Genomic DNA, 21,088 nt, shown 5'->3' with positions numbered 1-21,088 from the left:
AAATCCTCAAAGACTAGCTAGAGAGGCTGCAGGACAATTGCGGATGGGAGTGAGGCCTCTTCAGCATATCACACTTGCGCTCAGAGATCTACACTGGCTGCCGATTCGCTACCAGCTGCTCAAGGTGTTACCATTAGCATATGAAGTCCATAACAACTTGGGACCAGTCTACCTGCAAAACGGCCTTACCCCACATGCTCCTGCTTGATCACTTTAATCCATAGAACTGGCACTGGCTCCTGCTTAAAAACATTCCTCTTTAGACAAGTCTGTTCAGATGCTTAGGAAGTTGAGGTGATTTTAACCTGTTTTATTGTATTTTAAATTTTGTATGTTTTAAAGTATGGTTGTAATTTTTTCTTACTTTTATTGTTTTAGCTTCTTGTAGACCGCTTTGAGTAGGGACGCGGGTGGCGCTGTGGGTTAAACCACAGAGCCTAGGGCTTGCCGATCAGAAGGCCGCGGTTTGAATCCCCGCAATGGGGTGAGCTCCCGTTGCTTGGTCCCTGCTCCTGCCAACCTAGCAGTTTGAAAGCACATCAAAGTGCTAGTAGATAAATAGGTACCGCTCTGGCGGGAAGGTAAACAGTGTTTCCGTGCGCTGTTCTGGTTCGCCAGAAGCGGCTTTGTCATGCTGGCCACATGACCCGGACGCTGTATGCCGCTTTGAGGTTTCTTACATTCATATACATTTTATGAAATAAATACATAAGATGTCGTTCCTGGGTTGCAGATTCCACACCCTGCCCCCCCCCCCCCCGCTCCCTGCCCAAGCTGTACACGTTTTGTTTTGTTTTTTAAATGATATTTTATTTTTCCACATTCAATGAACAAAAAATACAAATCAACAAACACATCAAAAAGAAAAAGGAAAAAAGAAGCAATACATACATTGTACAAAGACAAAAAGAAAAACAAAAAAAGATAAAAATAAAAGAATTAAAAACAAATATTGTGTCTTTATGTTTTTCAGCATTAACTTAGGTCTGCGACTTCCCCATGCCTTCCCACTCTGTATTCTAGGTCTTATATTCTGATAGTAAACTCTTTCCCTCTGGCGTATCTTTAGTTCAGATTAATGTTATTGTCTTAATAATCATTGCCTTTCCCTATGTCTTACAAAATATACTTTCTTTATCATTAACATTTTTATAATAACATTCTTTTACATTCAATCTGATATCCTCAAACGTTCATAATTTTATAGTGCTTCTGTAAATAGTCTTTAAATTTCCTCCAGTCTTCCTTCACCGTCTCTTCTCCCTGGTCTCTGATTTTGCCAGTCATTTCTGCAAGTTCCATATAGTCAATAAGCTTCATTTGCCATTCTTCCAGCGTGGGTAGATCTTGCGTCTTCCAATGTTGTGCGATGAGTATTCTTGCTGCTGTTGTAGCGTACATAAAAAAAGTTCTGTCCTTCTGCCCCCCCCCCCGCTCCCTGCCCAAGCTGTACATGTTTATTATTTCCAGCGCTGGTTTAGTTGCTCTAAGTGTAAAAAATGAGCCCCTTGGCCTGCTGTTCTTCTAGCGAGATCTAGCCATGAAGGGTGTTACAGTTTCAGCAAGTTTGGGTAGAAATTCTGGAAGACGACCAGCCAAACTGCTTCCTGAGCCAGGATCTGTCACTGTATGGGAAGCATGAGGACAGATTCTGGTAGCAGGAAGTCACTTCCTGCCACCTGATGAGAGACCTGTGCCCCCTCCTTCCTGGATTCACCCCCAATGCCATGGGTCATTGTGGAGTTCTTAGAAATTAAGCATGATCCATTCTTCCATTAACCACAACAGGTGATCATCACTCAACAGAGGGTCAAGGAGTCCACGCTGGAAGGGTGGAAATGGAAATAAATGCTTTCTGTTGAAGGCTCAGGGATTGTCAGCTGTGCCAGTGCCAACAAAATGTTGTGGCATCAGCTCTCAAAATAAGCCGTCTCTCCCAGAGCAAAACATCTGTCTGTGTTAAGTGTTGGTCATTGAGCACGGCACCCTCTTTATCTTCAATGAGCAAAGCACACAAGAACGATCATTTATGCAGCCTTAAAAACAACAAAACTCATGTTATAATAATAATAATAATAATTTATTATTTATACCCCGCCCATCTGGCTGGGTTTCCCTGGCCACTCTGGGCGGCTTCCAACCAAATATTAAAAACAGCATCAAACATTAAAAACTTCCCTAAACAGTTGTCTTTTAAAAGTAAAATAGTTGCTTATTGCTGGGAGGGTGATCCACAGAGCAGGCGCCACTACCCAGAAGGCTCTCTGCCTGGTTCCCTGTAACCTCACTTCTTGCAGCGAGGGAACCACCAGAAGGCCCTCAGCGCTGGACCTCGGTGTCCGGGCTGGATGATGGGGGTGGAGACGGTCCTTCAGGTATACAGGACCAAGGCCGTTTAGGGCTTTAAAGGTCAACACTGACTCTTTGAATTGTGCTTGGAAATGTACTGGGAGCCAACGAAGATCTTTCAGGACCGGTGTTATATAGTCTCAGCGGCCACTCCCAGTCAACAGTCTAGCTGCTGCATTCTGGATTAATTGCAGTTTCCAAGTCACCTTCAAAGGTAGCCCCACATAGAGCGCATTGTAGTAGTCCAAGCGGGAGATAACCAGAGCATGTGCCACTCTGGCCAGACAGTCCACGGGCAGGGAGAGTCTCATCCTGCGTACCAGGTGCAGCTGGTAGACAGCTGCCCTGGACACAGAATTGACCAGTGCTCCATGGACAGCTGTGAGTCCAGAATGACTCCCAGGTTGCACACCTGGTCCTTCAGGGGCACAGTTACCCCATTCAGGACCAAGGAGTCCTCCACACCAGCTTGCCCCCTGTCTCCCAAGAACAGTATTTCTGTCTTGTCAGGATGCAGCCTCAATCTGCTTTGAGACTGGGCGATAGTTGGCCATATTGGCCGGGTCTAAAGATGTTTTTTTTAAGAAGCTGTTTAATGACCACCTCTTTCAGTTGGCCTGAGAAGGCTCCCTCACAGAGGAAAGCATTCAGCACCCCACAGAGCCCATCGCCCAGCACTCCCCAGTTCGCTTTTATTAGCCAGGATGGGCAAGGATCAAGAAGAAAGGTGGTTGGTTTCACTCGTCCAGGCAGCCTGTCCACATCCTCGGAGTTAACAGATTGAAATTGATCCAATGCAAGTTGACTAGACAGGACTCTAGCACTCTCACACCCTGGCCCTGCTCCCACAGTGGAGTCTACCTCCTTCCGAATCTGAGCAAAAAACTCTGCAAAAAACTTTGCAAAAGCATTGCATGTTACAGTGCAACTGCAAGTAAAACACACAGAGAATTCTCTTGAAATAAAAGAAATGGAAATAAGAAATGGAAGAAAGGGGAAATCACAAAAGAAGAGTATAAACGAGCAGGTAACAGTTGCGGGGAGAGCGACTTGAACATGTTTAGCCTGGAAAAGAAGAGGATTAGAGGAGATATGGTAGCCATCTTCAAATATCTAAAGGGCTGTCACATGGAAGATGTTTTCTTCTGCTCTGGAGGATACGACCCAAACCAATGGCTTCAAGTTATAAGAAAGGAGATTCCAAATAAACATTAGGAAGAACATTCAACAGTGGATGCTTTAGTTGAGATTCCTGAAGTGCAGGGGGTTAGACTAGATGGTCCTTGGGGTCCCTTCCAACTTTACAATTCTATGATTCCATTATTCTATGAAGATTGCTTACAAAAATGTGTACATTAATCAAACTGGCCTATAAAAATGTACTGATTAGGAGAAATCTGCACTAAAATGCTGATGAATTTTCAAATGGATTTTAAAAATAACAAGTCGCTGCAAAATGAACGAATTTAAGTTTGGGGGGTATGTGGAAATGAGAAACTGAAAGAGCCCAACATCGACAGACCTTCCTGCAATAAAACAGAAGTCTGGTAGGGCCTTGAATTTGCCAGTAGGTGATTACTGTATTTTTTTGCTCTATAAGACTCACTTTTTCCCTCCTAAAAAGTAAGGGAAATGTGTGTGCGTCTTATGGAGCGAATGCAGGCTGCGCAGCTATCCCAGAAGCCAGAACAGCGAGAGGGATTGCTGCTTTCACTGCACAGCGATCCCTCTTGCTGTTCTGGTTTCTGAGATTCAGAATATTTGTTTTCTTGTTTTCCTCCTGCAAAAACTAGGTGCATCTTGTGGTCTGGTGTGTCTTATAGAGCAAAAAATACGGCACATCCCAGCTGAAAATAGTGACCTTCTGGGAACACTCCAGTCCTGTAATATGCTGTAAGGCTGCAAGACCGTGTGTGTGTGTGTGAGGGGGTGTCATAAAGACCCCAGGTCAAGGCTTCCTGTTCCCACAGTTTCAAACCATTTAGTTGCTTGATGCCATTAATTCTTTTCCAGTTGCAATCCAACGCGTGAAAGGGGGGGCTTTGTTTTGTCTGCTCCGTTCCCCCTTAATCTCTTGGTCTGCCAAAGCATTCTCATGGGTCGAGTTTCCTCCGATTGTGAGCTCAAAGTTTAACATTTTTTGTGAATTACTGATGCCCTGTTGTATCACACAACAGCAGTTTGAGACAGGAACACAGAATGGGAAATGGGAAATGTTATTTTGCTGGGAGAGGTTTTCTCTCCTGTTCAACTGTAGGCTTATGCCCTTTACTTTGCCAGAGAATTGCTTACCCGCGTCCCCAGGACCGAGAAGAGAATAAAAAAATTCCAGGAAAGTTTCTTCTTTGGAGAAAAGAGTTTTATTGCAAATCTGTGCACAGAGACAGTCAGCAGAATATAGTTTCTGAAATCTGACTGTGCAGCAATACGCATCTGCAAGCCTTCTTATACTTTAGAGTATTTACCCACCTCCCAGACCTCCCCCCAAAACTTCCCCAATCAGCTGGCAAGTTTCCAACTTATTCCTTATATGGCTAAGCACTTCTTCTGCTGGTTAAGCATTTTCTCTGCTCAGTAAGCACCCCCTCCCACCTCCTTGTACACGTGTATTCTTTTGCTAGCTAAGCATTCCCTTCGTATCTCTTCTTATCTTGCATTACTTAAAGCAGAAGCAAAGCAGGAAACATCTTGCTAGTGGTTTTTAGTTGACAGCAGTTTTTGGCTAGGCAGGAAACGACCTTCTGACCTGTAACTAACATCAGCAGTTTCAGATAGCTGGTTAGACAGGAAACGGCCTCCTGACCTGTCTGATTTAGACTTTGCAAATAACTGCATTTTTGGGTTTGAGCTTGTGTAACCATCCTAGCAGAGTGCCGGAATTTACTATGTGTAGATAATATTAATGATTAACCGTTCCCCTCTCCCTTCACTCCCTCCTCTTCTTCTGAACAACCTAATACTTAGGTTCGTTCTGGGGTATGGGCCTATACTCCCTCATCACAGCGATGACTGTGGGTCCCAGCTTCCGTGACAGGAGTCTTTGCATCATTTGCTGCAAGCATTGCAATAAGCAGGGGATACAGAGGCAAAGAAGCAAAAGGATTAATAGCGGTCCTGCTAATAATACTATAACATTCCTGAGCCAACTGCCATCAGGGAGCCAGGAATACATCCAACCCCATGCATCACTCCCTGTGGCTTTCAGCGGGTTTGCAGCTATCATTGTTTCCATGTGGTTGATGGTGGCTGAAATATTTGCTGACTGGTCTGAAATGTACATGCAGCAATGGGAATGAATTAAGGCACAAACTCCGCCCTTAGAGGCAAGGACTACATCCAAAGCGTAACGATTTTGAAGGACTACCTCCCTTATCTCTGACATTTCCTTATTAATTGCTTTAAAGGCCGAGATGGTGGAGTTAAACAAAGCCTCGGTCCAGTTTGCCAATCTATGCAGATCCCGGTAATTCATGGCTACACCCAAAGGGGGTAGAAGGGACCTAGAGATGGCTGTGCCGGTATACTGGTTAATAGGTGATTTCGCGTCCCTTTTGTTACGCAGACGGACTGTTGGGAGCTTATCCATCTTATACACCAGGGGTACGACTACTCCTAAAGTACAGGTTCCAGAAAAGGCAGAGGGGATTTCTTTGTAGGCTCTTGTGCCGCAGAGCAACCACAAATCAGACTGGAGCAGGCAGTTAGATCTGCTGCGCGCCGTCATCCAGGTAAACCAAGTATAAAAATCGACACACATAGCATCATAAATGGAAGTACCTTTTTGGAAGCAGGAGGATCCGTTAATATACTCATAAGTCCAATTGCAATATGGATAGTGACCTAAAAAATTGCTGCTGTTATGATTGAAACGGAGACAACGAGGTGCCTGTTCCATGAGTGACAGAAACACTGGGGGTGAATAGGTGCGACCATCTGACATAAGATTACTAATTCTAAATGACTCATTTATTGGAATACTATGCAGTAGTATGCCAGGCTTCTTAAATTGTGGAGGGATATGCATACAAACCCAGCATTCAGAAAGATTAAGCATAGAAGAGAAACGATCTATATCTCTAACATAGGTATTATTACTCCAAATCTGATGATAGGGCTCTGACCGGCCGGTTTTCCGTATATGTGAGTCATCTCCCAGACCCAACCCAAGTAGGGCTAGTACCAGAAGGGTCAAGGGGATGGGGGCTGGTTGTTCCCTCCCACAAAATCGGTGACGCTCATGCCAGCAAAAGAAAACACACATCCATATGACAAGAGCGGTTGAGATAACCCCTATCCACCAACCCCAATCCTTCCATGGTTCCTCCCACCAATATTCAGGGGGTGTGCTCATTGTTGAAGAGCTCACTGATATTTGTGCCCGACTATCTGTTGAGCCTCAAGGATGAGAGTCCACTGGTGAGCTGATGCTCCCACTACGTGGGTCAACTTTTCTGCTAACCCTGATGGGTGGATTGAACCACTTGTTTAGCAATTTCAATGCACACCTGGTTAAGGCTCCCACCCCTGCAATACTTGCATTAAGATAGGTTCCGTCCCATCTATCGCCTGCATTAAGAGTAGGACCTGGTCTATCAAATGAGGTTGGTACAGTGCTCTACCTCCCATATAACAGTTGACTACCCTCCCACAACAGCAAAAGCGGTCCAGAACTCGATAGAGTTCGAGCGTCTCTGCAACTTCCCGTATGAGCACTATCCACGCATGCCGGACAGTGGTGTGGGAGAGGAGCCACAACGGGGCAGTGGGGTGTTTTAAGACGGTAATCTCATCAAATCCCAGTTTCCAATAGCCATAGAGCACACCATCTCTTACCACCGGTAAGACGAACCAGTCGTAGCAGAGTCCATCAGGCCAATAAATGCGGTATGGCTCAGTGGGGTCAGGGCTGTGGGACATAAAGCAGATAACAAAAAGAAAAGAGAAAGTCCCTATGGAAATATTAAATGTCCTGGTGAGCTTCCTGGGTTAGTCCTGGCACGGAGTTGGGGACGCTGCCCGCGGGCGCCCCTCCCATCCAATTCTTCAGCTGTGCGTTGAGATATCAGCTTCCGGTGTGATATCAGCAGAGCGGTCGTCTGCCAGGCGTCTGGAGATGGTCAGCTGGAGGGGGTCTTGTGAATTGGGGATCACTGTCCAGTCAGTTATTGCCCTTTTCACACGAGTATGGTGGACCCAAGGGGTGATGCCTACAACCTTCACGGCAGTGGGTGTGGGAAGTAACACGGTGTAAGGTCCCTTCCAGCAGGGCTGAAGCGGAGTCTGGGACCAGTCTTTCACCCACATTTCGTCACCAGGTTCAAAGTGGTGCAGGGCTCGACTAAAACACAGGGAGTGCGAGCCTGGGTCCACCTATTGAGGGAAGGAAAACTCGAGAGAGAGACTGAACATACTGGTCTATTTGTGTACAGCTATGGGGTTAGCAAAGGGTTTGGGTTTCAGAATTACGGGCGGTACATTTTTAGCCATTCCTGGAGGATTATCTTCTGCCCATACAGCTGGATTTACTTGCTCTAAAATGCAGGTGGGAATAGGCCCCTCCTCTTCTTGTACCATCATGAGGCACCAATATTCCCTCAGCGGGGCTTCCATCACTAATTCCCCGGGGGGCATTGTGGCCTATATGCTTCTTTCAGTCTTTCAAGGAAGACGCCGGGCGGCTGCACAACTTCAGCAATTTTGGCCATATTGATAGGACGCTTGGCCGCCCTCTTCATGCCCTCTATTACTGTTCTATGGTAAGTCTCCATAGCATTTATTCCACCAGGGTCATTATAGTCCCAATTGGGAGTCCTCCTGGGGTAAATATTTTCTATCTCTACCTCCTATCTGTTCTGGGATCTCAAGTAATCCCTAGCTCCTGTGTGTACCTTCCTGACTTCCTCTGTAGTCAGGAGGGAATCTAGCAGAAGCTGTATATCATCATAGGTGGGCTTGTAGGTTTTAAAGATCCCTTCAAATAACCTAATTATCTTTGCAGGGTCCTCTTCAAAGGCGGGGTTGTGTGGCACGCTCTCAGCCAAGGGGGATTTTTGTCAACATTTGTCTACCAGGTTGAAATATATGGCACCTGGTCAGGGTGAACTTTAATAATGTTCTGCCATAAGGGGTTTGTTAGGTTTTCACCAAAGGTTCCTTTGGAAGGCGATCCAGTCCCTTGGGTGGGCCAGTCTACTTTGCAAAGGGTTCTTAATCTTTCTTTCTTCAATTTAAAACCCCAATCATCATCCTTTGTGGCGGCTTTCCATTTGTTCAGAAAACATTGCAAAGGGGTGCATTTATTACCGCCTGACTCCATTTTATAAGATACTCCGCACCTAATCCAGCAATCACACACACTCCAATCTCCACGTCCTGTCAGTGGCCCAGACGAGCTCGCGCTGCTGGGAACCGCACTTCAAGGACCACACATCGCTTGGCCGATGGCTCTGAGCCCCAGCCTCTCATCCACTCATCTACATGCACTGGAGTATCTTCACTCAACACACACCTCCCCTCCCCTGTTTCCCCCTTCCCTTTCCTTCCCTTTCCTTCCCTTCCTAGCTGACGGCACCTTATTGCCACGGCCAGCCGGGGGTGATCAAGCCCCATTATTCCTAAGCTCCAATACCACTTCCCGGAGCTTACCTTAACTTCAGAAGTCACCCACGTCCCTTCGGCCGTCTCCTTTCTCCCGCGACCAGGTGTCTCCACTCAGGAGCGGTGTGGCTGGCTCCCCCCACGAACAGGCAGGGTGTGCACTGGAACCCCAACACCGGTCCAAGCTGTTCACCTGGTCGAGCCTGGCTCTTCCCGGCCCCCTTGGGGTGGGGCAATTCCCGGCCAATGCACCAAGCTGTAGGCTTATGCCCTTTACTTTGCCAGAGAATTGCTTACCCGCGTCCCCAGGACCGAGAAGAGAATAAAAAAATTCCAGGAAAGTTTCTTCTTTGGAGAAAAGAGTTTTATTGCAAATCTGTGCACAGAGACAGTCAGCAGAATATAGTTTCTGAAATCTGACTGTGCAGCAATACGCATCTGCAAGCCTTCTTATACTTTAGAGTATTTACCCACCTCCCAGACCTCCCCCCAAAACTTCCCCAATCAGCTGGCAAGTTTCCAACTTATTCCTTATATGGCTAAGCACTTCTTCTGCTGGTTAAGCATTTTCTCTGCTCAGTAAGCACCCCCTCCCACCTCCTTGTACACGTGTATTCTTTTGCTAGCTAAGCATTCCCTTCGTATCTCTTCTTATCTTGCATTACTTAAAGCAGAAGCAAAGCAGGAAACATCTTGCTAGTGGTTTTTAGTTGACAGCAGTTTTTGGCTAGGCAGGAAACGACCTTCTGACCTGTAACTAACATCAGCAGTTTCAGATAGCTGGTTAGACAGGAAACGGCCTCCTGACCTGTCTGATTTAGACTTTGCAAATAACTGCATTTTTGGGTTTGAGCTTGTGTAACCATCCTAGCAGAGTGCCGGAATTTACTATGTGTAGATAATATTAATGATTAACCGTTCCCCTCTCCCTTCACAACCTTCTGAGTTCTTTCCTAAAAGGATATATTGTGGAGAGGGTTAGGGTCAAAAACAAGTTAAACCACACACAACAAAACACCCCTCCCCTGAAATCCTACCTATAGTTGCCGGCCTTTTCCTTCTGGCAGGGCTGTGAATGGCATTTAAGAGGAACTTTCCCAGCCAAGTGCTGAAAACATTTTAAAAAACGGAGAGCGGGGAGCACACGGGGATCGTAAAATTGCAGCCCCAAATGCCTATTTGTTTGCCCAGTCCTGGGATTCTGATCACTTGAGGCACTCAGAGTTTTGCCGGTCCAGCTCTTCAAAAGGAAGCTGCAGGGGCTTCGTGGTTTGTTGGATCAATGTCTTAGCTGGTACTTAGCCAGGCATCTCTGCCTCTCTTGCACCTGCTGTTCTGTGAAACCCAAGCACTGCTTTGACTGATGCATTAAAGCCTTAGGCAGAAACTGATGAGGGCCAGGGCAACCAGCCACCACCGGTGTGTGTACCTGCTTTCTCTCGTGTGTGTGTGTGTGTATGTATGTGAACCTTCTAGGACAGTGGTTCCTAAGCTTTCGGGAGGCCCACTCCCTTGGTTGCATAAGCTCAGGGTAACAACTAATTGCACATTTATTCAAAATCCAATTAAAACTACAATCATACCTCTTGTTACGTTTGCTTCAGGTTAATTCTTTTCAGGTTGCGTCCTGCGGCAACCCGGAAGTAACAGAACGGGTTACTTCCGGGTTTCGCTGCTTGCACATGCACAGGACACCACATGCATGCGCAGAAGTGGCAAATCACCAGTGGCGTAGCGTGGGTTGTCAGCACCCGGGGCAAGGCAAGTAATTTGCGCCCCCTAACCCGTGGATTTGCGCCCCCTAACCCTACCCCCCAGATGTTGCGCCTGGTGCGGCCGGCCCCCCCTGCACCCCCCACGCTACGCCACTGCAAATCACGACCCGCGCAGTCACGGGTTGCGTTCTGCTCAGGTTGCGAATGGGGCTCCGGAATGGATCCCTTTTGCAACCAGAGGTACCACTGTATTTAATTAATTCCAACAACATTGATTAACTTCATCCAGTGATACCAGGTTTTCCGATTCATTTACACCTCCAGCTTCCCCCTCCTTTGCCTCTTAGTGCTCTCCCCCAGGTAATCCCACTGTCCACATGAGGAACCACTGGTCCAGGAAATTGCCGCTAGGGGTGTGTGAGGGACAATCCTCCCCAGCTGTAGTCTCCAAGAGGCTTGCCCCTACTGCAGCAATTATTCATTCATTCATTTAAAAATACAAGCTTATTCAGAATCTCAGAGTGGTTTACGATAAAGGTAGCAGAGCAAACTGCACGATTACATGTCCACATTTGAGTACTGAGGTCACTTAAAAGCCGGCCTCCATGTATTGGGAAAGCTCATGCCAAAAAAGTAAGGGACTTTTTAAAGCACCCATGTTGTAAATAAAAATATGCCCTTTTCCCTTATGGGGTATCCAAGAGCCCATATAGAGTCCTTACATAGGTTCCCTATTGGTAGGAGAAAATAACAGAGGCCAACCAGAGAATATTGAGAAGCAAAGCAGCTAGTAAGCTTGATCTTTATTGATCTGTTGCAACAGGGTGCTCCCCTCACACGCAGGAAAGGAGGAGGACCCAGAAAAATAGTGTGCAAGGCCTTATAATGACTTTTGAAGTTGCCACCCTGTAAATCAGGACCACCCCCAGAAACATCATGCATACATCACAGAAGGGGTGTAACCTAAGACCACCCCTCAGCTACATCACACCTTCACAAAAACAAGCTGTCTAAAACAGAACATTTGCATGTTGTTTTTCTCCTGTCACAGTTTATCTCCTGTCTGGCAAGTTACTTGATTGGATTGCCTTGGGAGCCTGGCCATTCTTTTGTAGTGGTAAAATACTTATTTCCTGGGCCAGGTCACAGGCTCACACCCTATTCATATCTTAAATGTGTCCTTAAGACAGGATTTGTGAGGAAAGAGACAATGGGGAGACTTTTCCAGTTTGACCTTGCAGAGAAACCATTTGGTCAGTTTAGGAATCAAAATGGTTCCAGGTTGGTCTTCCTGTGCTGATCTATGTACGTGCGGTTATGAACATTATCATATATCTAAGACCACAAAATTCCTATCACACCCACCAGGAACAAACAGTGAAGTGCCTGTTGCATCATAGGTAGGCACCACAGCTGCCTACGCACAATACACGGAAAGCACATTCGGTCCCTCAAAGAATTCTGTGTACTGTAGTTTCCCCCACGCCTCCTACCCCAACAGCTGCAAGTCCCAGCAACCCTGAACAAACTGCACTGCCCAGAATTATTTGAGGGGGAAATGTGTTTCAAAAGCGTCTTAAAGGTACAGTGTGTCCTCAGCCAAAGAAATGCCTGTCTGGTGGATTTCTGTCCAAAGGTGGATTCATCATTTCATCATCATTTTTTTATTTGTATACCATCTTTCTATCTTACAGTAGTCAAGGCGGTTTACAAGCTGAAGAAACAAAAAATGTACATCTTATAGCAACCTAATGCAATACAAAAATTGATAATAAAACTTTAAAATAGGCAACCTACATCAAAAAAGTAACATTCAACAATCATTAGAAAAGTATTAACCAATAATAACATACAAAAGTTAAACAGAAATCCACTCAACAGTTACAATAAATAATTTCTAAACTATAACCAATAAAACAGAGGCAAGCCACAGTACATAAAATAATACAATGCAAATTGAGAAGCAGAGACTAGAGGGTGGGGCAAGGCAGGTGGAAAGAGGCCTTGCCTGATGGAGTCTCTCCCCTCCACTCAAAGGATTTTGCACCTTTGATAATTCTTGGCTTTTAATAGCGTGGCAAGGACACATGACCGCCACCTGCTGGCCATAAAATGATTTATCCTAGACAGTGGCGTAGCGTGGGTTGTCAGCACCCGGGGCAAGGCAAGTGATTTGCGCCCCCTAACCCATGGATTTGCGCCCCCTAACCCTAACCCCCAGATGTTGCGCCCGGTGCGGCCGCCCCCCCTGCACCCCCCACGCTACGCCACTGCTCCTAGACCAGAATCATCAGCAAAGTCTCATGTTCCTTATTTATTGCATTTCTATCGTGCCTTTCTTCCAAGGAGCTCAAGGTGGAGTATGTGGTTCTCCTTCTCATTAAATCTACACAACAACCCTGTGAGGTAGGCTAGGCTGAAAGTAGTAGTGACTGGGTTAGGGTCATCCAGTGTGCTTCGTGAACAAGCGGGGATTCGAACCCTGGTCTCCCAGGTCCTACTCTGACACTAACCACCACACCACACTGGCACACACTTACTTATTTACTTACTTAATTTCTATACCGCCCTATACCGAAAGGTCTCAGGACGGTTTTCGTAAGAATTGTGATTAGCCAGTGCCGGTGTGACAATCCTGGTCCCGATCCACGCGAGGCTCCAAGGTTGCTTTTCACAAGAAAACTCTTTGGAGTCCAATGGCGACAATTTAATGAAGTCTGGGCTCGCCTGACACTCTAGCCCCTAGACCACACTGCATCTGAGCCCAAATCCTCTGTGGGCTGCGGCGGGCACCTATCTGAAGGAGTGTCTCCACCCCCATCGTTCTGCCCAGACACTGAGGTCCAGCGCCGAGGGCCTTCTGGCGGTTCCCTCCCTGCGAGAAGCCAAGTTACAGGGAACCAGACAGAGGGCCTTCTCGGTAGTGGCACCCACCCTGTAGAACACCCTCCCACCAGATGTCAAGGAAATAATGAATTATACAACTTTTAGAAGACATCTGAAGGCAGGCCTGTTTAGGGAAGCTTTTAATGTTTGATGTATTACAGTATTTTAATATTGTTTTGGGAAGCCGCCCAGGGTGGCTGGGGAACAGTGGCGTAGCGTGGGTTATCAGCACCCGGGGCAAGGCAAGTAATTTGCGCCCCCTAGCCCGTGGATTTGCGCCCCCTAACCTGTGGATTTGCGCCCCCTAACCCTAACCCCCAGATGTTGCGCCCGGTGCAGCCGGCCCCCCCCTGCACCCCCCACGCTACGCCACTGCGGGGGAAGCCCAGCCAAATGGGCGGGGTATAAATATAAATAAATTATCAGCAGCAGCAGCCGCATCATCATCATCATCTCCGCCTCGCCCCCTCGCAGGGCTGTTGTGGGATGCAAACCCCGCAGCCGCGAGTTCCGCAGGCGAAGGGAGCGAGGGGATCCCGTGCTGCGCGCGCCAGCCGTTCCTTCCCCCGCCCCGCCCCTCGGCTAGCCCCGCCCCTCCCCGCGCAGGTACTTCTGCCGGCCGCGATGCTCCGCGCGGAGGCTCGTTTTTCTCGGGGGCTCAGATGGGAGCCGAGCAGCGCCGCCGCGTTGCCTCTCGCCTCGCCCGGTGGGCCAGCCGCCTGCTGCTGCTGCTGCTGCTTCCCTCCGCCGTCGTTTCGCGGCCGGCCGGGCCCAGGATCGTCTCGCCGGCGCTGGGTAAGCGGAGCACCGGAGAGGATCCGCTCCTCCTTTAGGCGCCGGCGGCTCGCTTTGCGGGGGATCGGGTATTTGGGGAAGGGGCGCGCGGCAGTGGGGTATAGTGGGGAGAGCGCTGGACGCGGACCGGGGAGAGGCGCGGGTTCAGATCCCGCCGCACCCCGCGCTCAATGACCTTGGAGGCCGTTCAGCCTCGCCTACCTCGCAGGGTGGTTGTGGTTGTGTGGGGATTAGAACTATATACACATTGCCTTGAGCTTCGTGGTCGGAAAGGTGAGATAGAAGTGCAACCAGTCGATCAATAAAAATTGCTTAGCGTGTTTCACTGCATTTCCTTCAATAGAATTACTGTACAGAGAAAAGGAAGGTTCAATTTTTAGTTCTTAAGGGTGCCTGCTTTGACATGACCTCTGCAGCGTTCAGTGGTGCCTACTCTTGTGCAGCTGGCACTCTTGCAGTTAAGTTTGTGAGCTTTGTGAACTTAAGTCAGTTTCCCCACCCCAAAGGCTGTAATTCCCTGTGTGCTTACCTGGGAGTAAGCCTCATTGAATTCAGTGGGACTTGCCTCTGAGCAGGCGTGCATATGATTGTATGGGTACATTAGGGAAGAAAGTCTCTGTGTATTTACTCAGAAGTAACTGCACTGCTTTCAGTGGGTTTACTCCCTGGTAGGGATGACTGAATCCGTCCATTTTGGTATCTTGATTTTGCAGTCTTAATTTTAGTTCTCCACATTAGTGTTCTTTTAATATATTTTTCAAGAAAAGGAACTCTTGAAAATTTGTCAGCATTTTAGTCTGTGTTTCTCCTAAAATGCACATTTCTTTGTACAGTATGTTGTTTTGCCTAATACATCTTTGCAAAGCAATTATCTGCATGCATAAGTTACTTTCAGCAATATGCAGTTCTAATTGATATGGGACCGTGTGCCCACACTTACCCGGGAGTAATCCCCACTGAACACAGTGCAATCTGGATCTGAGCAAACGGCACAGTTTGGCCTAGTCTTTGCCTAAGAGCAAGAGAATTGGGTTCAAATCTCTCCCGTGTGTGAGACCCGCTGGACAGCCCTGGGCCAGCCAGTGGCGTAGCGTGGGTTGTCAGCACCCGGGGAAGGCAAGTAATTTGCGCCCCCTAACCCGTGGATTTGCGCCCCCTAACCCTAACCCCCAGATATTGTGCCCGGTGCAGCCAGCCCCCCCCTGCACCCCCCACGCTACGCCACTGGGGCCAGCCGAGTATTCACCCTCTGCTTTCACCTCACAAGAGGGAGAGTCTGCACTGCGGGACACAAAGTGTTCAGCCTGAGTCTTTTCTGTGCCAAGAACTCACTTAATGGTCTTGTGCGAACCTCCTTGGCTGCCTTATCTGCTCTGGGAAGAGAATACTAGCCTAAATAAAGATCGGGGAAGGATTTTTCTTTCTGGCATATTTATGCCCTCCTCCTGCCAAGGAGCTCCGAGTGCCTGGCATGTAATTTCCCTCCTCTCCCGTTATTCTCTCGACAACCCTGTGAGGTAGGAGACGCTGACTGAGCTATGGCTACCCTGTGAATTTCATAGCTGAGCAGGGATTCAACTGGCCTTTCTTGCCTTCTGCCTATTGCTTGTGAAATGATTCAAACGCTTCCAGAGACTCCTTGGGGGTAACCAATGAGGCTCCATCATTAGTGTATTGCAGGCACGTCCAACTCCCAAGAGACTGTGATCTACTCACTCTATAAAAATACTGGCTGTGATCTACCCATGGTTATTTATTGACAGGCAAAAGTTGTGAGCTTTTTTTAGGGGAGCCAAAGCTTTTTCTGGTGGTGGTGGTGAAGAGATCTACCACAGGCGTCCAGTGATCTACTGTAGGTGTCCAGTGATCTACCGGCAGACCACGACCCACCTGTTGGACATGCCTGCTGTATTGCATTTCTATACTGCCTTTTTTTCCTCCAAGGAGCTCACGGTGGCAGACCCCATCCTCAACAACAACTGTGTGACAGGCAGGGTGGGCTGACAGGCAGAGAGCAGCTCAGGATCAGACCCAGTGGGCTTCATGGATCAGTAGGGATTTGAACCTGGGTCTCTCCAAGGTTTTAGCTCCTCTCTCTCTCTCTCTCTCTCTCCCCTCCCCCCTGTAATACATTAAGAATAAAGAATTTATTACTTGTGCCCCAGCCACTCTAGGTGGCTTCCAACAGAATTCCCCAAACAGGGCTGCCTTCAGATGTCTATGGAAAGTCATACAATTGTTCATTTCTTTGACATCTGAAGGGAGGGTGCCACTACCGAGAAGGCCCTCTGCCTGGTTCTATTGTAACTTCGCTTGTCGCAGTGAGGGAACCGGCAGAAGCCCCTCAGAGGGTATACTGAAGGCCAGTACCAACACTTTGAATTGTGCTCGGAAACATACTGGGAGCTGACGTAGATCCTTTAGGACCGGTGTTATATCGTCCTGGCGGCCGCTCCAGGTTACCAGTTCTAGCTGCTGCGATCTGGATTAGTTGTAGTTTCGGAGTCAGCTTCGAAGATGGAGAAGCAGGACTGTTTTTTTCCACTGTTGGGTTGCTTAGGAATGAGAAGTGGGGGAGAATGTTGGCTTCCTTGCAGTTTTTGCACGTAGACTCTCACTCTGCAGTAGACAGTCAGTGTTTTATTTATGTTACACAATTTATACAGGGAAGGCACCTGCTTCATATCAGTAGGCGAGGAGTTCTAAAGTGTAGGCCCTGCCACGCTAATGATACATGTCACATAACCTCTGGATTGTGGGGGTGGCTCTGTGGAGGAATGATGATCTCTGCCCTATATCAGAGGAGATAAGTAGGTGACTCTCTGGCCCTTTCGCTGGTATATCCAAAGGACATTAACAGGGTTTTGGAGAGATGATCTTTCTGAGCTATATCAATGAGAGGAGTTGTTTCATTTTTAAAAAAGTGTCCCACCTTGTTTTAAGGGGGTGACAGAAGACCTGGTCTGGGACCTATAATTTGGGGATCCATAGCATAGAAAATGGGTTGCAGGGGTCCCCAAACTAAGGCCCATGGGCCACATAAGGCCCGAGGGATTCATTTATCCGGCTCGTGGCACCGCCCACTGCCGCCACCCGCTCTTACCTGCGCTGTGCTGCGCGGCTGACCTCTTCCGGGTCGGAGGAGCACCGGAAATAGCTTGAGCGCATGCGCAAGCTTTATTTGTTCATGCGCAAGCATTATTTCCGGTGCACATCCAGGTCGGAGGAGGCCCCTGCACATGCGCACAAGCTATTTCCAGTGCTCCTCCGACCTGGAAGTGCGCCGGAAATAGCTTGTGCGCATGCGCAAGCTTTATTTGCTCATGTGCAAGCATTATTTCCGGTGCACATCCAGGTTGGAGGAGGCCCGTGCACATGTGCAGAAGCTATTTCCGGTGCTCCTCCGACCTGGAAGTGCGCCGGAAATAGCGTGTGTGCATGCGTATGGGCACTAGCTTCCCCGCGTGATTGGTGCTGGAGACACCGGCTGCCTCCAGCTGTTGTGGGCAGCAGCCATGACTAGCCCTCTCCTCCTTGTGACTCCCCAGGTTTCAGGCAAGGGGCTTTCCCAGCCCTACCTGCAGATGCTGGGTGGTGTGCCTTCTGCATGCCAAGCAGCTGCTCTGCCACTGAGCAGCAGCTCTTTCTGGAAGGGGTTCTTTAGCTGCGCAGGCGTATTCCTTGACTTGTTTTCAAAACGTGGGGAGCCGGCCCTGCTGTGTTTGGGGCCCGCCTGATGGTGCTGTAGGAGCAGAGCCCCCACTGACCCACATGTAGCCCCCCCCACCTGTTGCTGTATATGTTGCGGTCCAACCTCAAAGGATGCTTCCATCAGCCATGATACCAATTTGGTTGGCATTTGCATTTTACAGTGATATCACTTTGGTTGGCATTTGCATGTTAGCATTTGCATTTTACAGAGAGGCCCAGAGAAGCGTTTGACTTCATGGCTCTTGCTTCTGAGAAAAGAGAAGTGAAAGACCAGAGAGCTGACCTGGAAAAGCACCTTTTCCTCTCTATTTCTCTTGAAACAGAACTACTTCTGTGTGCAGAAAGCTCTCCTGCCATGACTTTGTAGGGGGTTGGACTAGATGGTCCCTTCTGACTCTACAGTTCGCTCTCTCTCTCTCTGGGAAGAGCAGGAAGCTTTTTGGAATTGGAGAAACCTATTTGAGACCAAAGGGATGCGGGTGGCGCTGTGGTCTAAACCACTGAGCCTCTTGGGCTTGCTGATCAGAAGATTGGCCGGTTCGAATCCCCATGATGGGGTGAGCTCCCCTTGCTCAGTCCCTGCTCCTGCCAACCTAGCAGTTTGCAAGCACACCCAAAAGTGCAAGTAGATAAATAGGTACCACTTCAGCGGGAAGGTAAATGGTGTTTCCGTGCGCTGCTCTGGTTTCGCCAGAAGCGGCTTAGCCATGCTGGCCACATGACCTGGAAAAACTGTCTGCAGACAAACGCCGGCTCCCTCGGCCTGCAGAGCAAGATGAGCGCCGCAACCCCAGAGTCGTCTGCGACTGGACTTAACTGTCAGGGGTCCTTTTTCATTTGAGACCAAGGATGTGGCACATTGGGTCCCAGAGTAGGCAGTGTTCCCCCTGGGGGGCAGTGGGATTACCAAGGAGGCAGCAGTGGGCCACTGGAGATAGGTCCTTCCAAGCATGTTGATTGCTTATTCACAATTGACCAGGCTGGAGTAGTGGCAGAGCAGGCATTCATGGCGCCCGGGATGTGTGGCGCAGAGGGCGAACACAGCACTTCCACAGTAATCCAGTTTTGAAGTAACCAGTGCATGAACTATTGCAGCGAGGCTTTAAGTGATCAGTGAGTGGTTGTCCCCCCTTATTAAAACCTGCACAGTGAGGTGGTGATCCCTTGCATCACTGATCCAGAATGATGAAAGGATTTGGCAGTCAATGAGGTTTGTAATCTGCCAGGATACTGAACAGCAAAACCAGAAAAGCTTAAGACAATGGGTTTTGTAATGCTGTGTGCTGCAGGCCTTGAAAGCCAGAGCTGTTAAAGTAGTATCTGATAAGCTTGCAAGGCATGCCAGGAATTGCATAACCCTGAGAAGCTGAGCCTGACTCATGACTGGGGCTCGGAAGCCTCTGAAGGACCTACCTGTCAGGATTAAGATGTAATAAGATTCAACGTGAGAGGTGTTGTTGTTAAAATTTGTATACTGCCATTCAACTGAAGATTATGGGGTGGTTCACAACATAAACATACAAAATGAGAACACAAAATACATAATTAAACAAACCAAACAACTCCTTCCCACAGACACATTTAAAAGGCCTGGGAGAAGAGGAATGTTTTTGCCTGGTGCCTAAAGATACGGTATGTAAGGGACGTGGGTGGCGCTGTGGGTTAAACCACAGAGCCTAGGACTTGCCGATCAGAAGGTCAGCGGTTCGAATCCCCACGACGGGGTGAGCTCCCATTGCTCGGTCCCAGCTCCTGCCCACCTAGCAGTTCGAAAGCACGCCAGCGCAAGTAGATAAATAGGAACCGCTCCGGTGGGAAGGTAAAAGGCGTTTCCGTGCGCTGCTCTGGTTCTCCAGAAGCGGCTTAATCATGCTGGCCACATGACCCGGAAGCTGGACGCCGGCTCCCTCGGCCAATAAAGCAAGATGAGCACTGCAACCCCAGAGTTGGCCACGACTGGACCTAATGGTCAGGGGCCCCTTTACCTTTTTAAAGATATGTAATGAAGGCACCAGCTGAGGCTCCCTAGGAGGAGCATTCCACAAAGGGGGAGCCACCACAGAAAAGGCCTGTTCTCATGTTGCCACCCTCTGGACATGAAAAAGGGCCTCAGAGGATGAAGGCAGGTTTGAAAGTGCCTGGCGACATTTCTGAAGCAAAGAAGCAGGGAAGGTGCCTTCTCCTGAGTAAGGCTAATGGGTCATCTAGGTGAGTATTGTCTACACCAGGGGCTCCCAAAGTTGGTGGTAGTTTCCCTTGGGGGGCAGTGGGATTGCCTGCCGGGGTTGCTGGAGTTGTAAATGACTATTAAACTTTGCAGAGAAGGTATTGATGGATCAAGCTTATCCATTTTGTTGAATTAACTAAACTAAATCACTTTATAGTGGTGCCCCGCAAGACGAATGCCTCGCAAGACGGAAAACCCGCTAGACGAAAGGGTTTTCCATTTTGGAGGTGCTTCGCAGGACGAATTTGCTATGGGCTTGCTTCGCAAGACGAAAATGTCTTGCGATTCCTGGGGGTTTTTTTTCGCTCCCCACCCCCTTTTTCTAAGGCACTAAGCTGCTAATAGCCTTTTAGCAGCTAATCTGCTAATCCCTTAAGCCTTTAATAGCCGCTAATAGCCGCTAAACCGCTAATAGCGCTAATCCGCTAATGGGCTTGCTTCGAAACCGCTAGACGAAGAGACTCATGGAACGGATTCTTTTCGTCTTGCGAGGCACCACTGTAATTGGATTTTGAGTCAATGTGGCATTGATTCTTACAGTTTTGAATTTTCTTGTGTTATTATCTTCCTTGGTGGGTTGGGCAAACCAATTTCCTGAGTGGGGACGAGCACGTGGAGCCAAGGTGGCAATGGCACCCCAAAGTTTGGGAACCACTTGTGTACACTGGCTGGCAGGATGTTGGCGGCTGAACCCAGGACCTTCTCTGTGCAAGCAGGTGCTGAACTAGGGCCCCTTCCCTGAGCCTTGCTGGCTTTGGAGTCCTGCACAGCTCTGACCCTCAATTCAACCAATTATTTCATATCCTTC

At 48.4% G+C, this 21,088-nt stretch overlaps 2 protein-coding genes across 2 annotated transcripts in view; both read left to right on the top strand.

Annotated features, from left to right (window-relative positions):
- The window catches only part of LOC310657815 (uncharacterized protein), a 437,520-nt gene that overhangs the window by 186,980 nt on the left and 229,452 nt on the right, over window positions 1-21,088 (top strand). The window lies entirely within an intron of this gene.
- SEMA7A (semaphorin 7A (JohnMiltonHagen blood group)) overlaps window positions 14,137-21,088 on the top strand; it is a 50,770-nt gene continuing 43,818 nt past the window's right edge. Inside the window, exon 1 of the mRNA XM_083398893.1 lies at window positions 14,137-14,342. Coding sequence (XP_083255019.1) covers window positions 14,210-14,342 — 133 coding nt within the window. The 5' untranslated portion in view covers window positions 14,137-14,209. The remainder of the gene's footprint in view (window positions 14,343-21,088) is intronic.

The sequence above is a fragment of the Podarcis tiliguerta genome (genome assembly GCF_965153285.1).
Source record: "Podarcis tiliguerta genome assembly, chromosome: 9".
Classification (NCBI taxonomy): domain Eukaryota; kingdom Metazoa; phylum Chordata; class Lepidosauria; order Squamata; family Lacertidae; genus Podarcis; species Podarcis tiliguerta.
This window is presented reverse-complemented; position numbering and strand designations above follow the sequence as displayed.